The sequence below is a fragment of the Sturnira hondurensis genome, unplaced genomic scaffold, assembly GCF_014824575.4.
Source record: "Sturnira hondurensis isolate 20B ecotype Veracruz unplaced genomic scaffold, ASM1482457v3 Scaffold0004089, whole genome shotgun sequence".
Lineage (NCBI taxonomy): Eukaryota > Metazoa > Chordata > Mammalia > Chiroptera > Phyllostomidae > Sturnira > Sturnira hondurensis.
Window position 1 is genome coordinate 372,772 of NW_028076720.1, and position 23,131 is coordinate 395,902.

Consider the following 23,131-nt stretch of genomic DNA (forward strand, 5'->3'; position numbering starts at 1 on the left):
TCTGTACAGCAAGGCAACTTTTTCTGTCAAATAAAAATAAGAAATGCAGGAATTTGGTCTATAGACTGTTTGTTCATTAGGGATTGGAGAAGGGCAGGGAGGAGAGCTGCCCCTTCTATTGACTGCAGTCCAAGAGCTGTGGGGCCCATTTAGAACCACCTTTAAGGCCACACGCTGGTTCTGACTTACACTTTTGTTCCTGGCTTCTGAGCAGGACAGACCAGAGATACCTGTCTGGGACCCAGCAGGGAGGCAGCAGACTGTGAATGAATAAGAACCATGTCTAACCTTTTTGTCTCTAGGCTGAAGCAGTCTAAGACTCGTCTGGGGCTCTGGGTTCCTCCCAGTTTTCTCCCTGTGGCCTTTTGAGGGCAGGCTGGGCTAGGGGTGAGTTGCTGGGCCCAGAGAGCTTTTGGTGCAGCAGACCAAGCTGGCAAGCAAGGAGAACCTGAGAAGGAGCTTTGCAGGAAGGGAATCCCATCCTGGTGGGGATGATGCCTGGAGTCATAGAAAGAGGCCACAATCAGGCAGACACCCAAATCTTTTATTGGGGGATATGGGGCAGTGGGGGGTTGGGGCTGGGCTCTCTTCACTGCACAGCTTGTTCATTGGCACTGCTTCCTGAGTCCTGTGGCTTCATCACATCAGGCAGCTCTGGGGGGCTGGAGAAAGGCTCGATGCGCAGGGCCTCAAATGCATCATCTAGAGAGGAAAATGGAGGAGCTGGAGGGGTCAGTCACCTCTAAGCGAACACCCAACCTCATAAAATGTGTTTCCTCTACAACCCTGACTTCCCTACATCCAACTGGATTTAGTGGCCCTGTTGGAATGTCTCACCTCTCTATATAGGGCCAACATGACCCTGCTCCCCTCCCTGAGCCTGGCCTTCAAATAGCTTTTAAAATACTCTGAATAAAATACTCTGAATAAAATACCAGATCCTTGCCATCATGTCTCTCCCATCACTTGACTGTGCTCTTCAAGGTCCCATATCAAGCTTTCTAACTCGGGGCCTTTGCACTTTGACATTCAGGGTTCAACTCAAACATCTCAGAACCCTCCCCCAGCCATCCCACATAACCAACCACTGCAGCCCCATGGCCAGTGCCTAGGGAGCACTTAACTAGCTGAAATGGCTGTTTTCTTTTGAACAGGGCTTTCCCCCCACTTAACAGTGGCTCCAGGAAGGCCTTCCTGTCTTGTTCCTACTGTCACCTCAGAGCAGAGCAAATGAACCCCCTTTCATTTTTCTCCTGCACTTTCTTCCCACCAAGAAGACTGTTCCCTCTACCTGGCTCAGGGTTCTCACTCCACTAATGCCCCCCACCCCAATTTGATAATGTCTATTGACAGTGTGGGTTGTCATAATTTGGGGGTGGGTAGGTCTGCAAATAGCATCCGGTGGGTATAGTCATTTCTGATAGTGTTCAGAGATGCTGCTAAGCATCCTGTAATGCACAAGACAGCCACACACAAATTTATCCAGCCCTCAATCTTAACAGTGCTGAAGTTATGACATGACCAAAACCACAAATCCACAGTGATAATTCTTGTCTTCAGCAACCTTTCCCATTCTTTGTAAATAAAATCTGATGGTGCCATTTAACACTTGAATTGGACACTGTCTCTCTAACTGAAGACAGTTTTGGGGTGAGAAGACACACCAGTGTATTGTCCTGCAAGCTGTGCAAGGAAACATTCATAAAGAGCAGGCAGTCCACAGTCCATAGGGTAGGCCCCTACCATCTATCTGTGAGAAAGGATCTACCAACATCTTCCAAGAGCTGAGCAAGCCTATAAGGTGCCTTTTTGCCTGGCTCAGGAGCAGAACGGACAATGAGCTTTTAGCTCTCACCTCTGAAGGGCAGCCCTGTACAAAATCTGATCTGAACAAAGTTTGCACGAGCTCCACACCTGCTGGCATCACTGCAACTGCTGGCATCACTGCAAGGGTCAGCAGGAACCCATATAAAGGCATTCAAGATTTCTGTTTACCGAGCACTTGAAGGCCGGTGCCTGATACATGAGGATTCAAGCTGCCTCACTGTGAGGCTGGTCCCAGTAGCACACCCCTTGACAAAAAAGAGAATTTCAGGCTTGGGGGTAGGGGCTGGTGGGGGATGTTAAGAAGCTCCTTGAGGACACTGCTGAAATCTAGCAGTTATCCTTATGAAACTGAAGTGTGGCTAAGGCTGTAGGCTCCCTTTCTCAGCCCTTGGTTTTCTTAACAGAAAGGCAGAAAAACAATTTATTGTAACTTAATCAAAATTACCCAGCCATCCACACAGCCCCTGGCTCCACAACTATGAAAAGGCTCTGTGACCCATTTCAAGTTTCCTAGGACAAAAAAAATTTAAATCTCTCCCCACTATTTTTTGTGGGGCACAGGTACACTGGAGGGAAGCAACCCCAATCCTCAGGTTTCTAAACTTTGAACAGGGTTCACATGTGGGTTCACCTGAGTACAGGTTTTGAGGCAGGGAGGGCCTGGATCTGGCAGTCCTAGCAAGTGATCTGAACTCCCCACATACAGTTTACTCATCCTTAAGACATGCACAAGTCTGGCCTGCACTGAGAGGCTGAGGAATTGATGCACTGCTGAGAGTGTGCCTGACATGGTGTCTAGCTCAGGTAAGGTCCTGGCACCTGCATCTGAACCATAGCTCTCAACACGACTGCTGGCAAATCTGTCCACGTCTCCAAAATATGGATGGCAATGCTTACCTCCCAGGGCTATCAAGAGGATGAGGTAGTACAAAGAAAGTAAAATACAGAGCACAGGGCCAGGTACTCAGTAAGTTCTCAGTAAGGTCTAAGATTGTGGTGGCACAGGAGGATGCTAAACTTACCCCCACCATTAGCAAACTCAAGTATACAAGTATATAGACAGCAATTACTCCAGCAAGACAACTGAGGGCTGAATGAAGAGTTTCTGAACAACAAACGAGAATAGAGAAGGCTGGGAAGCCACAGAGCCCTCTAGGAGCTGCAGGAACTGTCTGGCCAAGGAGCCAGTGAGTGTCATTTTTTACATTACCTTACATTTAATAGGGTGGGGAGCTCTATCCGAGTGCTTTGGCCTACCTGCAAGATAACCACTAGGTGTTCTTGGCTACATTTCACAGACTTTTGCCTCCCCACAGAGGAAACAAGCTAGAAACAATGGGACATCGCCACAAACATAAGGCCTCCCTGTGGAGACACTGCAGTTGTTTCCCAAAAGTTGTTTATGTCCTCCTCCTCCTTCATAGGGTGCTCATGGACTCCATCCAGGTGCTTTGCCTATCAGCAAGATCCCTAAGTGTGTTCCCAGACACATCGCCTGAGCCCATTTCAGCCCTGAACAAAGGGAGCACGTAGATCAAAAAGCATTACTACATGCACCTGGCTGCCCAACCCTACCTGGAACCACTCGAGCTCAGTGGGCCAGTAACCCCAGACACCGCCTACCAGCCTGCTAAAACCAACCAGCACACACAGCCTACATAGGCCGCTTCTACCTCAGGCTGGCTACCTTTTCAAGTCTGGGGGAGATAGCTATTTTGTTTAATTCATATAAATCAACAAAGTCAAACAAAATGAAAAGAAAATATATCTTACATGACCAAACATGTAAAACCAACAGAAAAATAACTGAAGAAGCAGAGACAAGTAATTTGCCTGATAAAGAATTCAAATAGTCATAAGGATGCTCTCCAACCTTAGAACTTCAACTAAATGAAAGTATAATAAAGAATCAAGCACACCTTTAAAATACAATAACTGAAATGAAAAGTACAGTAGAAGAAATGAAGAGATTAGTTAACACAAAGAATGGATGAGCCACCTGCAAGACAGACTAGTGGAAATCAACCAATCAGAAAAGCAAAAGCAAAAAAAGAATTTAAAAAATGAGGATAGTTTAAAGAACATATGAAATAACATCAAGCACTCAAACATTCAAATTACAGGCATCCCAGATGGAGAAGAGAGAGGAACAGAAACTTAAATAATGGCTGAAAACTTTCCTAACCTGGGAAAATAGGCATCCAAGAAGCACAGAGATTTTCAAACAAAATGATCCCAAAGAGACCTAAATCAAAACATATAGGAATTAAAATAGCAAAAGTTAAAGAGAATCTTGAAGGAAGCAGAAGGAAAACAATGAATTACAAAGGACACCACTTAACACTATCACCTTTCTCAGCAGCAACTTTACAGGCTAGAAGGAAGTGGTAGACCATTTTTAAAGCACTAAAAGAAAGGCAACTGCAACCAGGAGTAATTTACCCAGCAAGGTTGAGGGAGAGATCAAGAGTTTACCAAAGAAGAAAAAAACTAAAGGAGTTCATCATTACTAAACCACTTTTATAGTAAATATTAAAAGGTCTCTTGAAGCAGAAAAGTACATAACCATAAATAAGAAAATATGAGGAAAAATCTTATAGGTAAAGCTAAATATTTAATACAGTAAATCAGACATGTAAAAACCTATTACGAAAATTAAAAGAAAAAAGTCTCAAACTCAGCTCAAACTACAATACTACAAGCAGTTAGAGGATATATAACACAAAATCTAAAACATATCAATAACAAAGTGTAGAGGGAGGAGTAAAAATATAGTTCTAATTAAATATATTCCAACTTAAACACCTATCAGCTTAAAATAGACTGCTATACATCATATAGAATGATATACATAGGCCTCAGGGCAACCAAAGACCTACAAAAAAGAGAAAGGAACCCAAACAAAACCAGCAAACTGACTTCTGGCTAAGATGGAAGCATGAATACACACACTTCAGCTCCTCCCACACCCGTTGGTTGTGAAGGATCACAACTAACTTCACAACAAAAAAACAACCAGAACTGTCAGAAAAATCAAACTGCACAGAGGTCCAACAACTAAGGATTTAAGAAGAAATATTCATCCAGACGGGTAGGAGGGGCAAAGCCAGGAGGCCAGTCTGGAGAGGACACAGCATGAAGGTGGCCAGGCGGCAGCGGCGGCAGCAGCCCGTGCAATGTGTGGTCCCACGTTCACCTGTGGCAGATAAAGACTGGGGGGGGGGGGGGACGACACCTGGGGAGTGAGTGCTCCTAGCCCTAGGCCAGACCAAGAAGCCCAGGCTTCCAGCACCAGGAATAAAGCTTCATAAACTTCTAGCTGTAAAAACCAGTGGGGGTTGGGGCAGCAGAATAAACTGCTGGTCTCTTAGAAGAGTCCATTTAAAGGGCCTCCACGGTCCTAGAACGTATGCAAACCCACCTACTTTGGGAACCACCACTAGGGCAACAGCTAGAGGGGTGCCAGTTGCACACAGGAAGTGGGTGAAGCCACTGGAAACGCAAGCCTCAAGCAAGCAGCATTGTTCCCTCTCTGACCCCTGCCCTACATATGGCTCCACAAAGCAGTGAAGTGGGTTGCCTCATCCTGGCCAATACCTAAGGCTCCACCCAGGTGCGCCAAGACCGGGAGTCAAAGCAGCTCTGCCTAATACACAGAAACAAACACAGGGAGGCTGCTGAATTGAGGAGGTAAAGAAATATGGCCCAAATGAAAGAACAGATCAAAACTCCAGAAAAAAAACTACGTGAAATGAAGATAGCTACCTATCATACGTAGAGTTTGAAATACTAGTGATAAAGATGCTCAGAGAACTCACTGAGTACAGTGAATGCATAAGGGAAAAAATGAAGGCTACACTAAGTGAAATCAAGAAAAATTCACAGAGAACCAACAGTGAAGGGAAAAAACCTGGAGATCAAGGATTTGGAACATAGGAAGAAATAAATAGTCAAACAGTACAGAATGAAGAAAGAAGAATTAAAAAACATGAGGAGAGAATAAGACGACTCTGAGACATCTCTAAAAGTGCCAACATCTGAATCATAGGGATGCCAGCAAACCACAAGGAAAGAGATCCAGAGAAGGAACAGAGAACTATAAACACAATGAACAGATAGACAATAAACAAAATGGAACTAAGTACATACTTATCAATAATTACTGTAAATGGAAATGGATTAAATGCTCCAATAAAAAGACATAGGGTGGTTAAATGGATTTAAAAAATAAAATAACCCAACCATATGCTGCTTACAAGAAATTCATTTCAAATCAAAACACATAGCCCTGGCTGGTGTAGCTCAGTGGACTGAGCGCAGGCTGCAAACCAAAGGGTTGCCGGTTTGATTCCCAGTCAGGGCACATGCCTGGGTTGCAGGCCAAGTCCCCCAGTGGGGACCACGGGAGAGGCAACCACACATTGATGTTTCTCTTCCTTTCTTCGTCCCTTCCTCTATCTCTCTAAAAAATAAATAAATAATTTTTTTAAAAAAGACACATACAGACTGAAAGCAAAGGGGCAAAAAAAGATATCCCATGCAAATGGAAATAAAAAGAAAGCTGAAGTAGCAATACTAATTTCAGACAAAACAGACTAAAACAAAAAATGCAAAAAAGGCAAGGAAGAACATTACACAATTACAAAGGGGTCAATCCCAATAAGATATAACAATCATAAATATCTATGCACCCAACATAATAATAGCACCTAAATATATAAAGGATTAATAATGGATATAAAGGCTGATATATGTACAATAATAGGGGATTTTAATACTGCACTTGTATGGACAGATCATCTAGACAGAAAACTAGTAAAAAAATAATGGATTTATATGTCAGATTAAATTAACAGACATTATTAGAGCATTTCATCCAAAAACTGCAGAATATACATTTTTTCCCTACGTGCACATGGACAGTCTCCAGGATACACTATGCCACAAAACAAGCCTCAATAAATTCAAGAAAACTGCAATCATAACAAGCATCCTTTTAGACCACAATGGCATGAAACTAAAAATCAACTACAGGAAGTAAACTGGAAAAAAACACAAAGATGGAGACTAAAGAACATGCCACTAAAAAAAAAGAGAGAGAAACAGAAACCAAATAGTATTTTGAAACAGATGATAATGAAAATACAACTTTTCAAAGCTTATGGGACACAGCAAAACCAATTCTAAGAGGGAAGTCCACAGCAATACAAGCTTACCTCAAGAAAAGAAAAATCCCAAATAAACAAATCTTACTCCACAGGTGCCGAAAAAGAATAGGACCAGGCAGTTTCATAGGTAAATTCTACCAAACATTCAAATTAACCCTATCCTCCTTACCATTTCAAAAAATTGAAGAGGGCCCTGGCTGGTGTGGCTCAGTGGATTAAACACTGACCTGAGAAACAAAAGGTCGACAGTTGGATTCCCAGTCAGGGCACATGCCTGGGTTGCAGGTCAGGTCCCCAGTAGGAGGCGCACAAGAGGCAACCACACATTGATGTTTCTTTCCCTCTTTCTCTCTCCCTCCCCCTCTGAAAAAGTAAATAAATAAAATACATATATTTTTAAAACTGAAGAGGAATGCTTCCACACTTATTCAGCATTACCCTGATACCCAAACCAGACAAAGACGTAAAAAAAGTTAAAAAAAAAAAACAAGAAACGAAAAAATCCAGGCAATATCCTTGATGAACACAGATGTAAAAATTCTCAACAAAATATTAGCAAGCCACATTCAACAATGCATTAAAAGGATTATACACCACGACCAAGTAGAATTCATGTCAGGGATGCAAAAACGGTTCACCATTTTTGTAAAACAATCAACATGACACATCACATTAACACAATAAAAAATAAAAACCACACGATCATGACAATAGATACAGAAAAAGCATGAAAAAACTGAAGTCCTTTTATGACAAAAGCTCTCAACAGAGTACAGAAGGAATGTGTCTCAACATAATAAAGGCTACATATGACAAACCCGCAGATATCATATTTAATGGTGAAAGCTTGTCAGAAATTAAAATTAAAATAAATGGAGGTGCTGTCAGATGGGGCAAGAGCTGCCATGCCTGAGGAGCTGCCTTGTAAGTTTTATTCTTCAAATCTCTGGAACACTAAGGGAAAATACCCTTTGGACTGGGCCCAAAGCAACATTGTGCCCCAAAGGAATGTTTCAAAATATAACAAAAAAGCAGTTGTTATAACTACTGAAAACTACTGGACTTAAAATTTTAAAAAACACTGTTTAGAAATAACACTGCTATATCATTTACACCAATAGAAATGCCTCCCTTCTATTGATGTAATTGTTCCCCCTCCCTGTCTCATAAATACCCACTACTCACTACCTTTGTCTCCTAATCAATCTGGGCTTCTGAATGAATCAGAATTTCCCAAATAGCTGTTCTTTTTTTGACCTCAAATAAATGCTTGTTGCCTCTCACTTTGAAAACCCTTTTTATTTTTAGGTTAACAAGCAGAAGACGAGGAACAAGACAAGAATGTCTACTATCACCACTTATATTCAACATAGTATCAGAAGTCCTAGCCACAGCAATGATGCAAGAAAAAGAAATAAAACACACCAAAACCAGAAAGGAAAAAGTAAAACTCTCATTATTTGCAGATGACATAATACTATATACAAAAAACCCTAAAGACTTCCCACACACACACATGTGTGCGCACAAATTCAGTAAAGTTGCACAGGACACAAAATCAATATACTGAAATAACATTTCTATATACCAATAACAAACAATTAGAGAAATTAAGAAAACAATCCCATTTACGATTACGTCAAAAACATAAAATACCTGGAATAAATTTAACCAAAGATGTGGAAGACCTGTCCTGTGAAAACTATTGAGACAATGAAAAAACTGAAGATACAAATAAATGGAAGGATACAACTTGCTCATGGGTTGGAAGGATAAATATTAAATGTCCTTACTACCAGCCACACAAGCTGGTGTGGCTCAGTGAATTGAGTGCCAGCCTGCAAACCAAAGAATTGTTGGTTTGATTCCCAATCAGGGCACATACCTGGGGGGTTATACCTGGGTTGCAGGCCAGGTCTCCAGTTGGAGGCACATGGAAGGCAACCACACACTGATGTTTCTCTTCCTCTTTTTCTCCCTCCCTTCCCCTCTCTAAAAAGAAATAAAAATCTTTACTAAATCTTTATTTACTTTAATAAAGTCCTTACTACCTAAAGCAATATACAGATTTGATTCAATCCCTATTAAAATACCAATGGCATTCTTCTCATAATTAGAACTAATTCTCAAATTTATATGGAACCACTAAAGACCCCGAATAGCTGAAGAAATCTGAAGATAAAAGTGGGAGGTATCACACTCCCTGATATCAAACTATACTAAAAAGTTACAATAATCAAAACAAATATATAGATCAATGGAATAGAGAGCCCAGAAATAAATCCTCTTACATGGTCAATTAACCTACAACAAAGGAGGCTAGGATATACAATTCAATAAAGGCAGTCTCTTCAATAAGTGGTGTTGGGAAAACTGGACAGACACATGCAAAAAAAATGAAATTCGACCAGTTTCTTAAATCATACACAAAAATAAGCTCAAAATGGACTGATTAAAGACTAAAATGCAAGCACCTAAACCCCAAAACTGCTGTTTGTTGCAGCAGCGGTTTAAATAGAGATGTTGACAGCAAGTGGATCTCATTGCTTTTGGGAGCTGAGGCTGTGCCCCTCAAAGTGAATTGGGAGGTTCTACACTCCTGGTAAAAAAAAAAAAAAAAAAAAGACTGAATGTAAGACCTAAAACCATAAAACTCCTAGAAGAAAACATAGGCAGTAAACTCTAAAATGGCTGCCAGCAACATCTTTCTGGATATGTCTTCTTGGTCAAGGAAACAAAGAGAAATGAACAGAACCATGCCACACACTAAGTAGTTTTTGCATAGCAAAAGATATGTTCAGCAAAACAAAAAGACAACCTACTGTTGAGAAGAGACTCTTCCTACTGGAAGAGAAAAGATGGTTTCCAGTAATATATCTGACAAGGGGTTAACATCCAAAATATATAAGGAACTTGTACAAATGGCTAACAAACACATGGAAAGACCCTCAACATCACTAATCATTCAAATTAAAACTACAACAGAATATCACCTCACACCTGCCAGAATGGCTATAATCAATAATCAATAATTATCAAATAAGTGTTGGTAGGTGGAGAAAAGGGACCCCTCATACACTGTTGGTAGGACTGTAAATTAGTGTAGCTACTATGGAAAACTGGATGGAAACTCCTCAAAAAATTAAAAATACAGCTCTTATATGACCCAGCAATTCTACTTTGGGTATTTATCCAAAGAAAACAGAAACACTAATTTGCAGAGATATGTGCCTCCTTAAGTGTAGTACAGCATTACTAATAATAGCCAAGATATAGAAACAACTTAGATATCCATCAATAGATGAATGGATAGAGAAGATGTGGTATATATGCATATACATACATGATGGAATATTACTCAGTGAGAGTAATGAAATTTTGCTGTTTGTGACAACATGGATAGACCCAGTGGGTACTGTGCTAAATGAGTAAGTCAGACAGAAAAACAAACACCTTATAATTTCACACATATGTGAAAACGAAAAAAGCAAAACAAATGAATAAATGAAACAAAACACAACCACAGATTCAGGGAACAAGCTGATGATTGCCAAAGTGGGAGGGGAGTGGGGGAGGATAGGAATAAAAAAAGGGAAAAACAACTCCTCTGTAAACGTAAGCTGGCATCGCTGGCATCACGAATAGGGATCTCTGAATCCTTCTTGAAATACACATCAATTTCTATAAGCATCTTGTCTGCTTCTCTTTTTTGTGGGTGGGGAAACACACTGTCACAGGATATCGCCTGATGTTTGTGGGCTGGGCAAACACTATCCTGGAGACTCAGAAGAACAACTGCAGGCTCCCTGTCAACCCTGTTCTACCCTCCCCAGCTGTCCCTCTCACCTGCCCGGAAGGCCAGCCCCACAGTGGCTGGGGCCTGTGGCCGAGCTGTTTGACTGGTGAAGCCACACTCGCCCAGTGTCTTGCCGTCATCCAGAAGTTGGTCATCCTGAGGAGAGAGCAGACAGGGTCTCAGGAAAGGCCCCAGGAGGGTCAAGTCCCACAGACTTCTCTGGTCAGCAACTACAGCGGACATCAAAAGGGGTAGGAAGACTGCCCAAAGTAGGGTCCCGACCCACCCCGAAGTTTATCAAGCAGTTTCCAAGGCTACACTCAAGACTTTCCAAATCCAAACCTCCCAAGGTAGGGTTTCTGGAATGTTTTTTCCCAAACTTTAGGTGAACCTAATTTCAAGAGACAGTGACTCAATCTGTCCACAGGCTGACATGGTTTGAATAGCAACTCTGCCACCTTGGATGAAGTTATCTGTTTAATGTGAAGTCTTCTTATCTGTAAAATGGGAGTTACTAGAATTCCCAACTCAGGGCAGCCAGGAAGTTTCACTGAGTGAAGTAGTCCAGTAAGCGGAATTGTCATAGATGGCAGGAAGGGTCCTTATAAGTGAACGCTCCAGCATAGGCGAAAAGGCTTTTAGAGACCAAGAGAGCCGAGGCTCAGCCTGGAGCAAAAGGCCATTTTCCCAGTTTACAGCCATGATCAGATTAGTGCACTTAGGTGAGGGACCTCATGCTGTCAATCAGAGGCAGACACACTAAGCTCCCCCACAAGAACCCCAAACCTCAAGCCATCCTTGCTAAATAACTACAGTTGGCTGTAAGAGAGAAGGAGTGGGGGTGTTTCAGAACACCACCAGGTTGGAGTAATAAAAAGTTGTTGTGTGAGGAACTGGTGGGATATGATTCATCCAGACCTTTCATTCCTTCGTATTAAGGAGTGTCTGGGGGCCCAGGAAAGTGCAGTGTGATTCTGACATGCCTGCAGAAGATTAAGGGTATTCAGTATCAAATCCGGGCTCTGCCAATGATCTGTTGGGTTGTTAAGTGGCAACCTCGCTGGGCCTCAGTTTCCTTAATAACAGAGCAGGGATGTCAAGAGCCAGCATGTCACGGGTGGGACCGCGGTACGGATCAGATGCGATGCTGGCCCTCGGCGCTCAGCACAAGGTCTGGCGCGCGACTTTAAAGTCATCCTTAATCGACACCTTTCCTGTGGCAAGCTATATCGGTGCTTCATCTCCCCGAGTCCGAACGACGGCCCCACGCCAGGGAGTTTGGACCCCGGCGTCCACTACTGTTTACATCAACGATGAGACTGTCGTGTGCCCACGGCCAGGCTCGGGGCGGCGGTTCCGAGCAGCGCGCATCCTTATCCCCAGCCCTCGCCAGGCCCCCGCCCTCTCGGAACCGGAGGGGCCGCACCTTGTATAGCCGCTGCTCGTCCGGCGGCCGCTTGAGGATGCCCTCGACGATGCGCTTCAGCTCGAACACGGTGCTCGACTCCTTGGCATCCGTGAAGATGGTAGTCTTATGGCGCCGGATCATGAGGAACACGTCCTGGGGGCAGCGGGCTGGCATGAACGCGGAGCCCGGGCCCCCCCGCGAGGCCCACTGCCCCCGCCGCCCCCGGCCCAGCGCCCCTCCCCCCCAAGCCCGCTCACCATCGCAGCGGCTGCCTCTCCCACTAGACGCGCCGGCGCAGCCGCGCTCCGCCCCGTTCCCGGCAGCCCGCGCGCGCTGGCCTCCAGTGAGCCCCGCGCCCGCGGCCCCACCCCCGAAGACCCGCCCCACAGTCGCCATTTTAAGCGATCAGAAAGCTAGTCACTCCTGTCTTAGGGTTGGTCGCCATCTTGGCGTCGTGGCGTGGTGGGTCCCTGGGCCGGTTGGCAGGGCGGGTGAGGTGGTGCGAGCGGACCTGGGATCGAGCGTGGAGGATGCGGGAGGGACGCAGGAGGAGGTGGCGCCATTTTGGAAGTGACAAAGGCGACGTCCATTGAGGGGGAGGCTCGGGCCCAGGCCAGGCTTCCTTTGTTGGTATGGGGCGCCAGCTCTAGGAGCGTAGGGTACTCTCAAATCCAGGGAAAGTGAGTGAATGATGTGCTTCTTGGGCACTGGAGCCAAGACATTAACATCTCAGTGACACTTGGCCTGCCCTACTGAGGGTAAAGTCAGAGGGCAGACCATTCCGGGGGTCCAGGTGCTGTCATTGCTCAGCCAGAAAGCAGACCTAAGGACTGGATTATAATTTTTCTTTTATTAACATCAGAGGCTAGCAGTCTGAGAAGGTGCTGGGTTGAACCCCAACACCAACCTTGAGCTTTCTGAAGCAAGTTGGTGTGTGTGTATATATGTATATGTATATGTATACCAACGTAGAAATTTGGGAGGGGGAAATTCCTAGGGGGAGTGCACTGGTGCTCTTTCACTTGGGAGGGGCAGCTGAAAGGGAAGTTGGCAGCTTCTTCCTAAACTAGCTCCTTTGTTCCGGTGTAACCTCTCTGCATTAGAATTCCTCTCCTCCCACGCCCTGTTCCAGGCCTGTGGTTTAAAGGCCAGGGAGGTTATGTATTTTCTGGTTAGGAAAGATGAAGATAATGTGCTCAACTGTTTCGCTTGAATTTTGCTTGTCGTGTGTTTCCCTATTCCACTTGCCCATGTGTAGTCCCAGCTTCTTGCTATCCTGTCTCAAGGATCCGACTTATGATTCCAGGGCACTTTGGTGGCCATTTTTAGGAGATTTTAAATCCTGGACTTCAGGCCACCATTTGCAAGGACTGACCCCATTTCCCTGCCCCAGCCTTAGGTATAAGTTGGCTTCATCCAGTTCAGAGAGGCTTTGTGGCGTAAGGACCCGGAGTAGCTACTCATCGTGTTAGGGAGTGGGCCCATTAGACTAACAGGGGAGAAGCAGCAGGCATGGCAGAAGTTGGTGTTCTGCCCATGGAGGAGGAAAAGGAACTCCCTGAACCCAGGTGCCTTGGGCGCCTGCCATCCTCCCTGGATAAATCCACTTGGACTCCAGCAGGACCTATAGACTTACTACTCTGACTAGATGCCTTTCTGTGGGGGCGTCCTTACTGATAGCCTAGGCCTTTTTTGCATATTGAACTCTGTCGAGTCCCCATTACCCTATAACCCCATTACACTTATGCTAGAGCAAGGGATAAAGGCTTTCCCTTCACTTTACCACTTACCAGGAGAGGGGCGTCCTCACCTGGGCCATTGAGGGTGTGTGTCAGAGAATATATGCTGTGTCACATGGAACAAACGGAGCTTTGGCTGCCAAACTCATGAGGCAGATGCTGGTGCAAAAGGAAAGAGGTTTTATTCAGGTGCCCACAACCTGGGAAAATGGTGAACTCCCATCACAAAGACCATCTTTTCTGTTCAAGCTGGTAGTCTTTACAGATAGGGAGGGGAGGGTTTTTGTTTTGTTTTTCCTATCCAGTTATCTTGCCGGCTTTTGGCATGCTTGGGTCCTGTCCATCTTTCTAGCTTTCCACAGGCTCAGTGTAAGAACCTCCCCCTGCCACCATCTTGGCCAGTGGGGGACACTCCCCAGTCTTCTTCCTGCCCTTAACAGTAGCACCCAGAGAGAGAAGCCTTGGATGTCAAACAGCTCTGTAGTTGTTTAGGGCTACAATTTGAGAATTTTTGAGAGCAGGCAGAATCTGAAGATGCTGCTTCCTCAAGCTGGTGGCTCGTTACAAAGGCTCTGAGGTCAGACCAGCGAGTATACAAGTCCTTGTTCCAGTGCTGGCTGTGCAGCTTTGGGCAGTTAACCTCAATCATCAAGGTCTGCCCACCTTCTTCCTCTTCAAGCTAGGAATATAACTTTCTGTAAAGTGTCTAGAGCCTCTCCCAATAGTTATCACTAAATAAATGTTTCCTAAACTAACTGTAGTTATTTTTTCCTTTTACTCCCTGGTTCCTCAGGAGACTTCTGAAGTCCCTTCTGTGATTCTTCCCTCACTGCACCTCAAAGCAGCAGTGGCTCCCTGCTAGCACATCACTCCAGGCTGACCTCCGCATGGGCTTTGTCCTCTGAGTCAGAAGGTGGTGGTCACATAACTTGTGGGGCGAGTCCTTGTGTTACAGAGCAGACCCAGGGGGCAGGGTGAACGATATACTATTATTGAGGACCCCCATTTTGCTCCAGGGGTCGCCCCCCACCCCTTACTTGGTTTGCCTTGCCCGCTGCATGGCAAAAGATGTCTTTCAATGCAAGAGATTGGTGAAAAGGAAAGGAATTATTTATTTAAAAGATATAGACTTCAAGTAATGACTTAATGCCCTCATTAAAAACACTAAAGTCCTTTAGAATACCCACAAACGCGCACAGTCCTCCTTCCTCTGCCCAGTCCAGGGTACCATATCTCAGGAAAAGAAGTAGAGGTCCATGGCTCAGATTCCCGGCACCATCAGCTAGGTCGCTGCCATGATCTCCAGTTATTCCAAAACCATGTGGCACCTTCTCATGGCCCACCAGCAAGAGTTCTTTCACCCTTTTTCTTCCAGGCAAAGTCTCCTGCTTCCTAAGCTGAGTGGCAAAAGGGAGCATGCCAAAGCCTCAAGGTCCCAACCTGGCATGGGTGCTGCACCTGGGTTTAAATCCCTGGGCCAGTCTTCCTCTGAAGCCCCATTTCCAACTCCTCCCAAAATCACTTACCCCTGCCAGCATTCCCTATTTGTCCAGCTTTACTTGGCTGCCACAGTAAGTCCGGGCAGGTGTGGCCTCATGGCGTGGAGCCAGTCATCTCCAAGCTCTCACGCAAGTGCAAGCGCTGTAACCAGGGGGAGCTGCCTCCCAGTTTCATCTTGGGTGGAAGTCACTTCCATCCCCCTGGCTCAGAACATGGCCACAGCTATTTAACATATCTATGAAACCAGTTAAAGATTATAGATATGTTAAATGACCATGCCAGAGGTTAGCTGCAAAGTTGTTGCTATGCAAAATAGCTCTCAATGGCCCTGCTCCATGTGTCCCATCCCCCCAGTTCAGACTGGTGGGGGTGAGGACATCCTATATATATTTTTTCTAATATTTCCTGGAAACCCTGAGTTCTGGATCCCATTACAAATCCCTATTTGGGTGTCCTCTCCCACTGCCCCGCTGCACCCTGTTACACTTGGCCAGCCTGGAAGTTTCCTTCTTAATATCAGCATCTTTGTGTGTGGAGGGTTAAGAGGCTTCAGATCCTGTGCTGCTGAGGAAGAGAAAGTGTGGATGGTGAGGGCCAAGGAGGTTCTGAGAGGCATCCAATAGACCTCCCAGAATGAGGCAGGTAAAGATGGCGTCCAGGGGTTTGGGGATAGGAGGGTCCTCCTCACCACCCATGCATGATAGGCTGGCCCAGCCGGTGCTCTAGCTGATGATTACCAGTAGTCAGCCTGGGGTGTGGGCTGCCCTCTTAATCCCCACCCCATCCCCCTGAGAATCGAGTCTTCCCCTGGGAAAGACCAGGCCATCTGGTTGCAGTACCACAGACTGGAGCAGGTTGGCAACTAGGAAATGCCTGCCTAGGACAGGAGCCCAGCATCCCCGAGCTTGGAAGTTCCCAGGACAACCCCTGCCACTTTAATTGGCACAGTCTCCAGCCTGTTGCTTGGCAGGTTAGGCAGCCATGGTGAGGCCAGGGGCAGGATGCAGAGCCAGGCCACCCTCCCCCAGCCCCCACCCATGGCCTTGCTGCCAGGATGCTGTAGTACAGGGTACCATGCTGGTGAGTCTGCCATGCTAAGAAGAGCTGTGATTCGCCCAACCCCATGAGGCTGCCACACCAGGAATTGGCCAAGAGAAGAGGGGCTGGGAGGCCACACTATTGGGGTAGGAGAAAGTGGGGGCAGCAGATGTGGAGGGGTAATCTACCCTCCACCATTCCCAGCTCCCTCTGGAATCAGACCACCTGGGTTCAAATCACAGTCAACCATCTACCAGCTGCACAACTTTGGGACTCAGTTTTCTCATCTGACAAGTGGGAAAACAGACCTATCTCACAGAACGTCAGCTGAAAACCCATTGAGATGGTGCATTTAAGTCCTCTGCACAGTGTCTGGTGAGAGCCTAACCAGGAGTAGCTTATTTCTTCTCATTCACTGACCCTTCCCTGCCCAGCTTCTGCCCTCCTCCCAGGTTGTGTTTCAGAAGCACTGGGCTCTAAATGGGAACCCACTACTCAAATATAGCAGGTCCAAGACTGAGGAACTCTGTCTCCCAGCCCCTGGCTCGTTAACTTCTGAATGTGGTGGGAGGCAACTCTTGGCTGGTCTCACCCTGAGAAATGGGAGAATGGTTAGCATCATCCAGCAGGGGCCCTCTGGGTCCCACCAAAGATGTGTCCATAGCCTTTTGCAGGGTGGCCCACCACAGCCATACTCTGTTCTGGGCACCCTGGTCCCTGGTGACCCACCAGGATCAGCCAAGCTCTACCCTAGAGAGATGGCCCTCAATCTGGGGGAAAGAGCAGCTCAGAGTTCCCCAATACCCCAGTCCACAGACTCACACCACCTGGGCTGGCCTGCAGCAACCCAGCAGCGACCACCTGCTACAACTGAGACTGGAAAAGATACTGGCGTTCAGGCCGCCTGTCACTACCAAATCCAGTAAGCAGAGACAGCAATTGAATCTTTATGGGCACTTTATTCAGATGGCCGGTGATCTGAGAAGACAGCAGGTTTCCACCCAAACAGACCATCTTACATTTTCTTTCCAGGCCACACTTTTATAACAGAAAACAAAGTGTGGTGAGGGGTTTTGAAATTCAGGGAAAAATATATTAAAAAACTGCAGTATTCTCACCCTGGGTGGTTAGCTGTTCCCAGGGGCAGGTGGTCGTCTGTCTCTCCCTACTGAACACAATGGCCTGGGTGCCTCCACTTGTCCCCAGGCAGTGGTCTCTAGCAGTGCCCTGGGAGGTCAGCTGTTTCTCCCAGGAGCCAGGACGGGCCTTATCTGTAGGATCTGAGACAAAAGCTTTAACATATGCATTACTTACTAGGCTTATAAGTATTTACCTTAAACTAAAATTTCCCAACTCTTGAGTACCCTGTCACAACTATGTTCTCCTCTAGGAGAAAAGAAAGGAGGGAGACAGGCCGAGGCCCCCTTGGGAGCAGCTGCGCTTGGCCTGCCCATCAGCCTGCACCTTTGATGACAGCCTTCCCATTTCTTCTTTACCCGCTGCTGCTGTCAACTCCAAAGATTAGGTTTGGGGTTTTCCAGGTTTTGTTATTTCTTGTTCCTTCTGCAGCTCTAGAAACTGAGCTCTATCTACAGAGATGGGCGATTCTTGGAAAAGAGGAGGTGGGAGGTTCCAGAAACATGAAGCTGGGTAGGGAGCTGAAAAGGGTCTAAGCCAGTCTCCAGATACAGGGGGCCTGGGCCTGGAGGTTCTGGCCAAGGCCAGGGCCCAGCCTCAGACTCCCCCAGGGCATGGACACGTGGATGTGGTCATGACAGAAACAAGGGCAGCAGAAGCTCCAACCAGGCCTGCTTGGGGGTTCCTGGCCCCTTTTGGGCAGAGGGTATAATGCCGGGTTGCTCAGACTCCTGAACCTGGTGGTGACCAGGTACCTCCATTGTGGTGGGGCAAAATTTAGATTAGTTTTCTATTGTTATGTAACCAATGACTACAAACGTAGCAGCTTTAAACAACACAAATTTATTAAATCACAGTTCTGTGGTCCAGAAGTCTGGGTGGGCTCAGTTGGGTTCACTGCCTAGGGTCTGACCAGGCTAAAATCAAGGACTTTGCCTGGTGGGCTCTCACTGGAGGCTGGGGGTAGAATTCACCTCCATGCTTGGTCAGGTGTTGCCTGGATTCAGTTCCATGTAGTCATAATGCGGATGTTTCCTTTTTCCCAGAGGCTTTCAATCAAGGCTGCCCTCAGCTTCTGGAGGTTGTTCGCAGCTCCTTGCTGCTGACACCCCCAGCCTCTCCCACCCCCACCACCTTCAAAGCTAGAGATGGAGAACCATCTCCTTGGAGCCGAATCCCTCTACACTTCACCTTTCCCTGTCTTCCTCCAGAAAATGAGGGGCACACCGGCCAGACTGGGAAGGTCACTTGCCTGGTCCTGGTGGGAGCTGAGAAAAATAAATGAGCAGGGAGGGGACGGCAGGAGAGTGACCCCCACACATGGGACGTTCCTGGAGCAGGGCTGGCCACTTGGGTTTGGTCAGGCCCCAAGGAGAAGGCAGGGGATGGATGGATGGGTGGATGGATGGGTGGCCCCTTAGCTTTATCAGGCCTCTGAGCCTCAAGTCAGAAGTGGCCAGAGTCAGGGTCGTGCAGATTCCCAGAGAGACCAAGTAGCTGAGGGCCCCCAACATCTGACTGTAGGTTATTGTCACTACATCAGAGGCAGAGACAAGCCTGAATCCAGCGGCTGTAAAGAGCTACGTCAGTATACACACCTTTACAGTAGGGTAGGGCACAGCCCTTGCCCCAGTTCACCACGCCCACCAGGACCCAGTGCTCAGACTTCAAGCAGGTAACGGGTCCCCCAGCGTCACCCTACCCAAGAAAGGAAAGCTTAGGCCTCAGCCTTCTGGAGACTGTGCAGGCAGTCCTATTGCTTGAGTCCCCCAGGTCGTGCTTCTGGGTTGGGGGCCAGGATGCTGAACCTGGAGGTGGTACCTCCTGGATCCTGGGTTCAAGGGAAGGAGGGTGCTGGACACAGGGCCATGGACTCCAGAGGTTCGGGGCAGCCTAGAAGGCTGACAGGCATCCTTGTGGCCCTGGATGGAGCCAACGCACAAGTTCCCCGGTAACACTATATGCTCAGCACGAGGCACATTAGTGCCTAGGTGGGAGAGGTGGTCATAAGTGTGCACATCCAACAATGGCACCTACTCCCCGAAGAGGTCACCACTGCCAGAGGCACCACTCTGGGAGTGGCACTGGGGGAAGAAGGGAGACTTATGAAAAATAAGAGAATGTATAGCAGTAAGCAAGGGCAGGTGGAAGAAACCTCACCTGAGAATCCTAACTTGTCAGGATGGGGAGAAAGTTATGGTGCCTCGAAGTGGCACTAGATCCCAGATTAAAGGGCAGTGGTGGGTGGGTTCCTGGTCAGAGGGAGGTGGAAGGGGAACCCCTGGCCCTTCCCCAGAGCCTCCTGCCCCACCCTCTGCCACACCTCCTGGGAAGAGGCTGCCCCAGTGTACCCAGTGGCAGGCAGGCCCTGGGCTCCGCTGGAGCTTAGGGAGCTGCAGCAGCACCAAGTCGCTGTGGCAACGCCCTCAGAGTAGTCAGGGAAGGCGGTGGTGGGGGTGGGGGCAGCCTTCTCTGCCCAGGGGCTGAGAGATCATGGGGCAAGGCGGGACCCAGGAGAAGCATCCCAAGGCTTGCTCGATACCGAGGCAGTGGCATCTCCCTCGTGGTGGAGCAGGGCTACTTACAGAAGTCCCTCCTCAACCCCAGTAGGGCTCCAGTCCCACCAGTGCCGGCACCCGTCCCAGCACCAATGCCAAGTGGTGCCCCATTTTTCCTATGCCTTGCTTCCAGGTCTCCCCTTTCCCTCATCCCAGTGTTCTCCCCTTGTTCGAGCCTGGTGGGTGGCTGCTCACTTCGGAAGCAGTGCGCCGCAGTCAGCACCCACAGTGCAGCGTGGGGCGACGAGCGAGCCCCCCACACGCATGCACCTCGTGGTGCTGGATGCTCAGCCACTCTCCAGCCCGGGGGTCCTGGTCCCCCATGATGGGACTGGACACAGGAGGCTGCCTGCAGGGGAGGAGGCAAAAGGGAGGACAAAGGGGAGGGCGAGGGGTGGCAGAGGAATAAGGGACCTGGGAGAGGAGGAGGGGGAGACAAAGGGCCAAGGTCAGGGAGGGGTTGATTTGGGGGGTGGGGAAACCCTGAGACTTCCTAACCTGAAGACTCCAGTGCCCCAGCAACTCCTGGAGGAGGAAGCAGGGAAGGCACTGGATTGTGGATTTGGCATCAGATAATAGGTGGAGGAGAGGAGAGATTACAGATTAGGAAGGGGGGGGGGCGGGGGGTGAAACATATTTGTTGCATTAACCTGGTGCCAGGGTTTTGTACAACCCACTACTCAATTTAACTCTCCCTGAGCACTGTGAGATGGAGACTTATACCCATTATGCAGATAAGTACATCTGAGTTTGGAGAGCCCAAGGTCAGTGACAGAGAATTTGAACCCCTGAAGCCAAGATTAGGAGGCCCTCCATGGGGCCCTGGAGTGCCCTAGGGGAACCAGGCCAGAGAGGGGTGAGATGGAACAACTGGTAGCCAAGGTCCCTGTGATCAGCACCCACAGCCCCTGCTTCACACTCACCCAGCAGCAGCCACAGGAACAGGGCCTGGAGACAAAAAGCCCCTCTCATTCTGTCTTCAGGACTGGGCTGGGTAAGAGCGGGAGCCTTCAGAGAGAAAGGGAGAGTCCTAGCCCTGAGCAGTAACCCCCTCAGAGGCCCTCCTGTTTTTCCTCAGCCCCTAGGTGGTCCTAGACGTTTCCCCACAGCCCAGGCTTTGTTTCCTAGGCCCCAGGGACCACTTCTGCTCCTCGTCCTCTTCGAAACTTGGGCACCCTGGGCCTCCAGGCCCTGGAGCCTGGCCCCTTCCCCACCCTCTATCTCCATTGCCCAACAGCTTCTCCCACCTGTCCTGGCAGCCCCTGGACCCTGCTCTCACCCTCAGAGCCTGATGCCCTCCTGGCTGAGTGGGCTGAGGGAGTAGTGCAGACTTAAAAGTCCAGGAGGGGGCGGGGCCCTGGCCAGGGGGTAATTAAGGAGACCCGGGAAGGTCTGCAACTTCACTTGTCCAGGCTCAAACGAAGGTTTTCTGAGCAGAACTTTCAAGGTAGCAGAAAGTGATAACCTGCAATTCTCAAAAGAAGCCTGGTTTGGGCCAGGGTGCTAAGAAGGGGGAGCAGGAGCCTGGGCCCAGCCCAGCAAGGGCAGCGAGTGGGGGTGGGGCATGAGGGAAGGGGCCTGCAGTCAGGCCCGGAAGCTCACCTCCAAACCTGACCTGGGCGAGGCACCTGAGGACCACTGTTCTGTGTAGTTCAGGTTTGGCCAGTCTCACATGGGGCCCAGACTCCAGGCCTGGCCAAGTGCTCTCTGGATCCCGGCCCTTGTGAGCTGGGTGACATCAGCAGTCCTGTCACCTCTCTGAGCATCAGTTTCCTCACTGTGACAAGGTAGAAGGGAAGTTGCAGCCTCCCAGGGCTACCCTAGGACATGAAGCCCAAGCTGATGCCCTACATACCTGCCGCAGGTATGGGGCATGAACCAGGAGGGTCCCCTTTGGGAAGATTCCTGCACCTTCCTCTCCACATCAGGGAGTTGTGGGGTGGGGAACCAAAGGGAGGGGTCCAGACCAACCACAGCTCCTCACACATCTTGAGCTCACAGTACTCAGGGATCTTGTGACAGCACAGATCTTCCTGAGCAGTTCCAAGGTACCCCTGAGTGCCCTGCTGGCCTGATCCCTGGTCACGCTCAGGCTGGGTTCTGGGACACCAGTGAGGAGCCAGATACACTTGATGTGTACCCTGTCCACCAGGCCACCTCATGGTGCTGCAGCAGTTCCTCAGGTGCTGGTGTCCTCACTGGGGCCTGCTTCAACTTGGAGCACCCATGACCCCAGGGCATCCCTCAACCTGTGGGGATCAGGAGAGAAGTGCCCACCCCCAGCATCCTTGTCCTATGGGAGTCCGATGCAGGTGTGTTCCCCATGGATTCTCAGAGGGCCCCAGCAGGATTGTGCCCCGCTGGTCCACACAGTAACCTCATCATTCGGCAACCATCACCGAGTTCTTCCTCTTCTGCCCCAGTGTCCCCACCCCAGTGGGGCTTCTTGGTATGGCCTCCCAAATAAACCCCCTGCATACCGGTCCTGGTCCCATGTCAGCCTTTGGAGGACTGTGGCTAAGATCAGGAGCACCTGACATCTGTGTGATGGGGCCACTGACATAAGCATTGGGGTGTCAGGGGTGTTCCCTTCACAGCATCCCCACTCCAATCTCCTTAGTCCCCAGAGCCCCTGGTGCTACTAATGTAAATTGTCTGATTGAATTATCCTGAAAGGGTTCTGTTGTGTGCAACCAAAATCTGTATAGTGCTGGTAAACAGAGAAAGATTTAGGAGTTTGGGAATGGTTTGGGGGTGGACAGGACATGGATGGCCACGAGGGTGTCCAGGAAGCTACCCAAGTCCACAAAACTCTGCAAAGAATCAACTAAAACATGCACACGTGTTTATTAGCAAAGGAAACCAAAGGGCACCAGAGACTGATCCAGCAGGCAGTCCTGCCACTGGGGTGTCCACAGCCCCGGGTGAGTGTGTCCAGTGCTGTGGTAATTATTGCACCC

The 23,131-nt window shown here is 48.3% G+C and overlaps 1 protein-coding gene and 1 non-coding gene across 2 annotated transcripts; one reads left to right on the forward strand and one right to left on the reverse strand.

Annotated features, from left to right (window-relative positions):
- Nucleotides 1-523: 523 nt before the first annotated feature.
- Nucleotides 524-12,388, reverse strand: ELOB (elongin B). The gene is made up of 3 exons (XM_037043443.1): nt 12,218-12,388; nt 10,842-10,947; nt 524-702 (listed from the first exon to the last, which is right to left on the reverse strand). The coding sequence occupies exons 1-3, from the start codon at nt 12,371-12,373 to the stop codon at nt 590-592; spliced, it is 375 nt and encodes a 124-aa protein (XP_036899338.1). The 5' UTR covers nt 12,374-12,388; the 3' UTR covers nt 524-589.
- On the forward strand, nt 9,463-9,594 carry LOC118985129 (small nucleolar RNA SNORA68). The gene has a single exon (XR_005066063.1). It is a non-coding gene; the product is annotated as a small nucleolar RNA SNORA68 (small nucleolar RNA).
- Nucleotides 12,389-23,131: the final 10,743 nt, after the last annotated feature.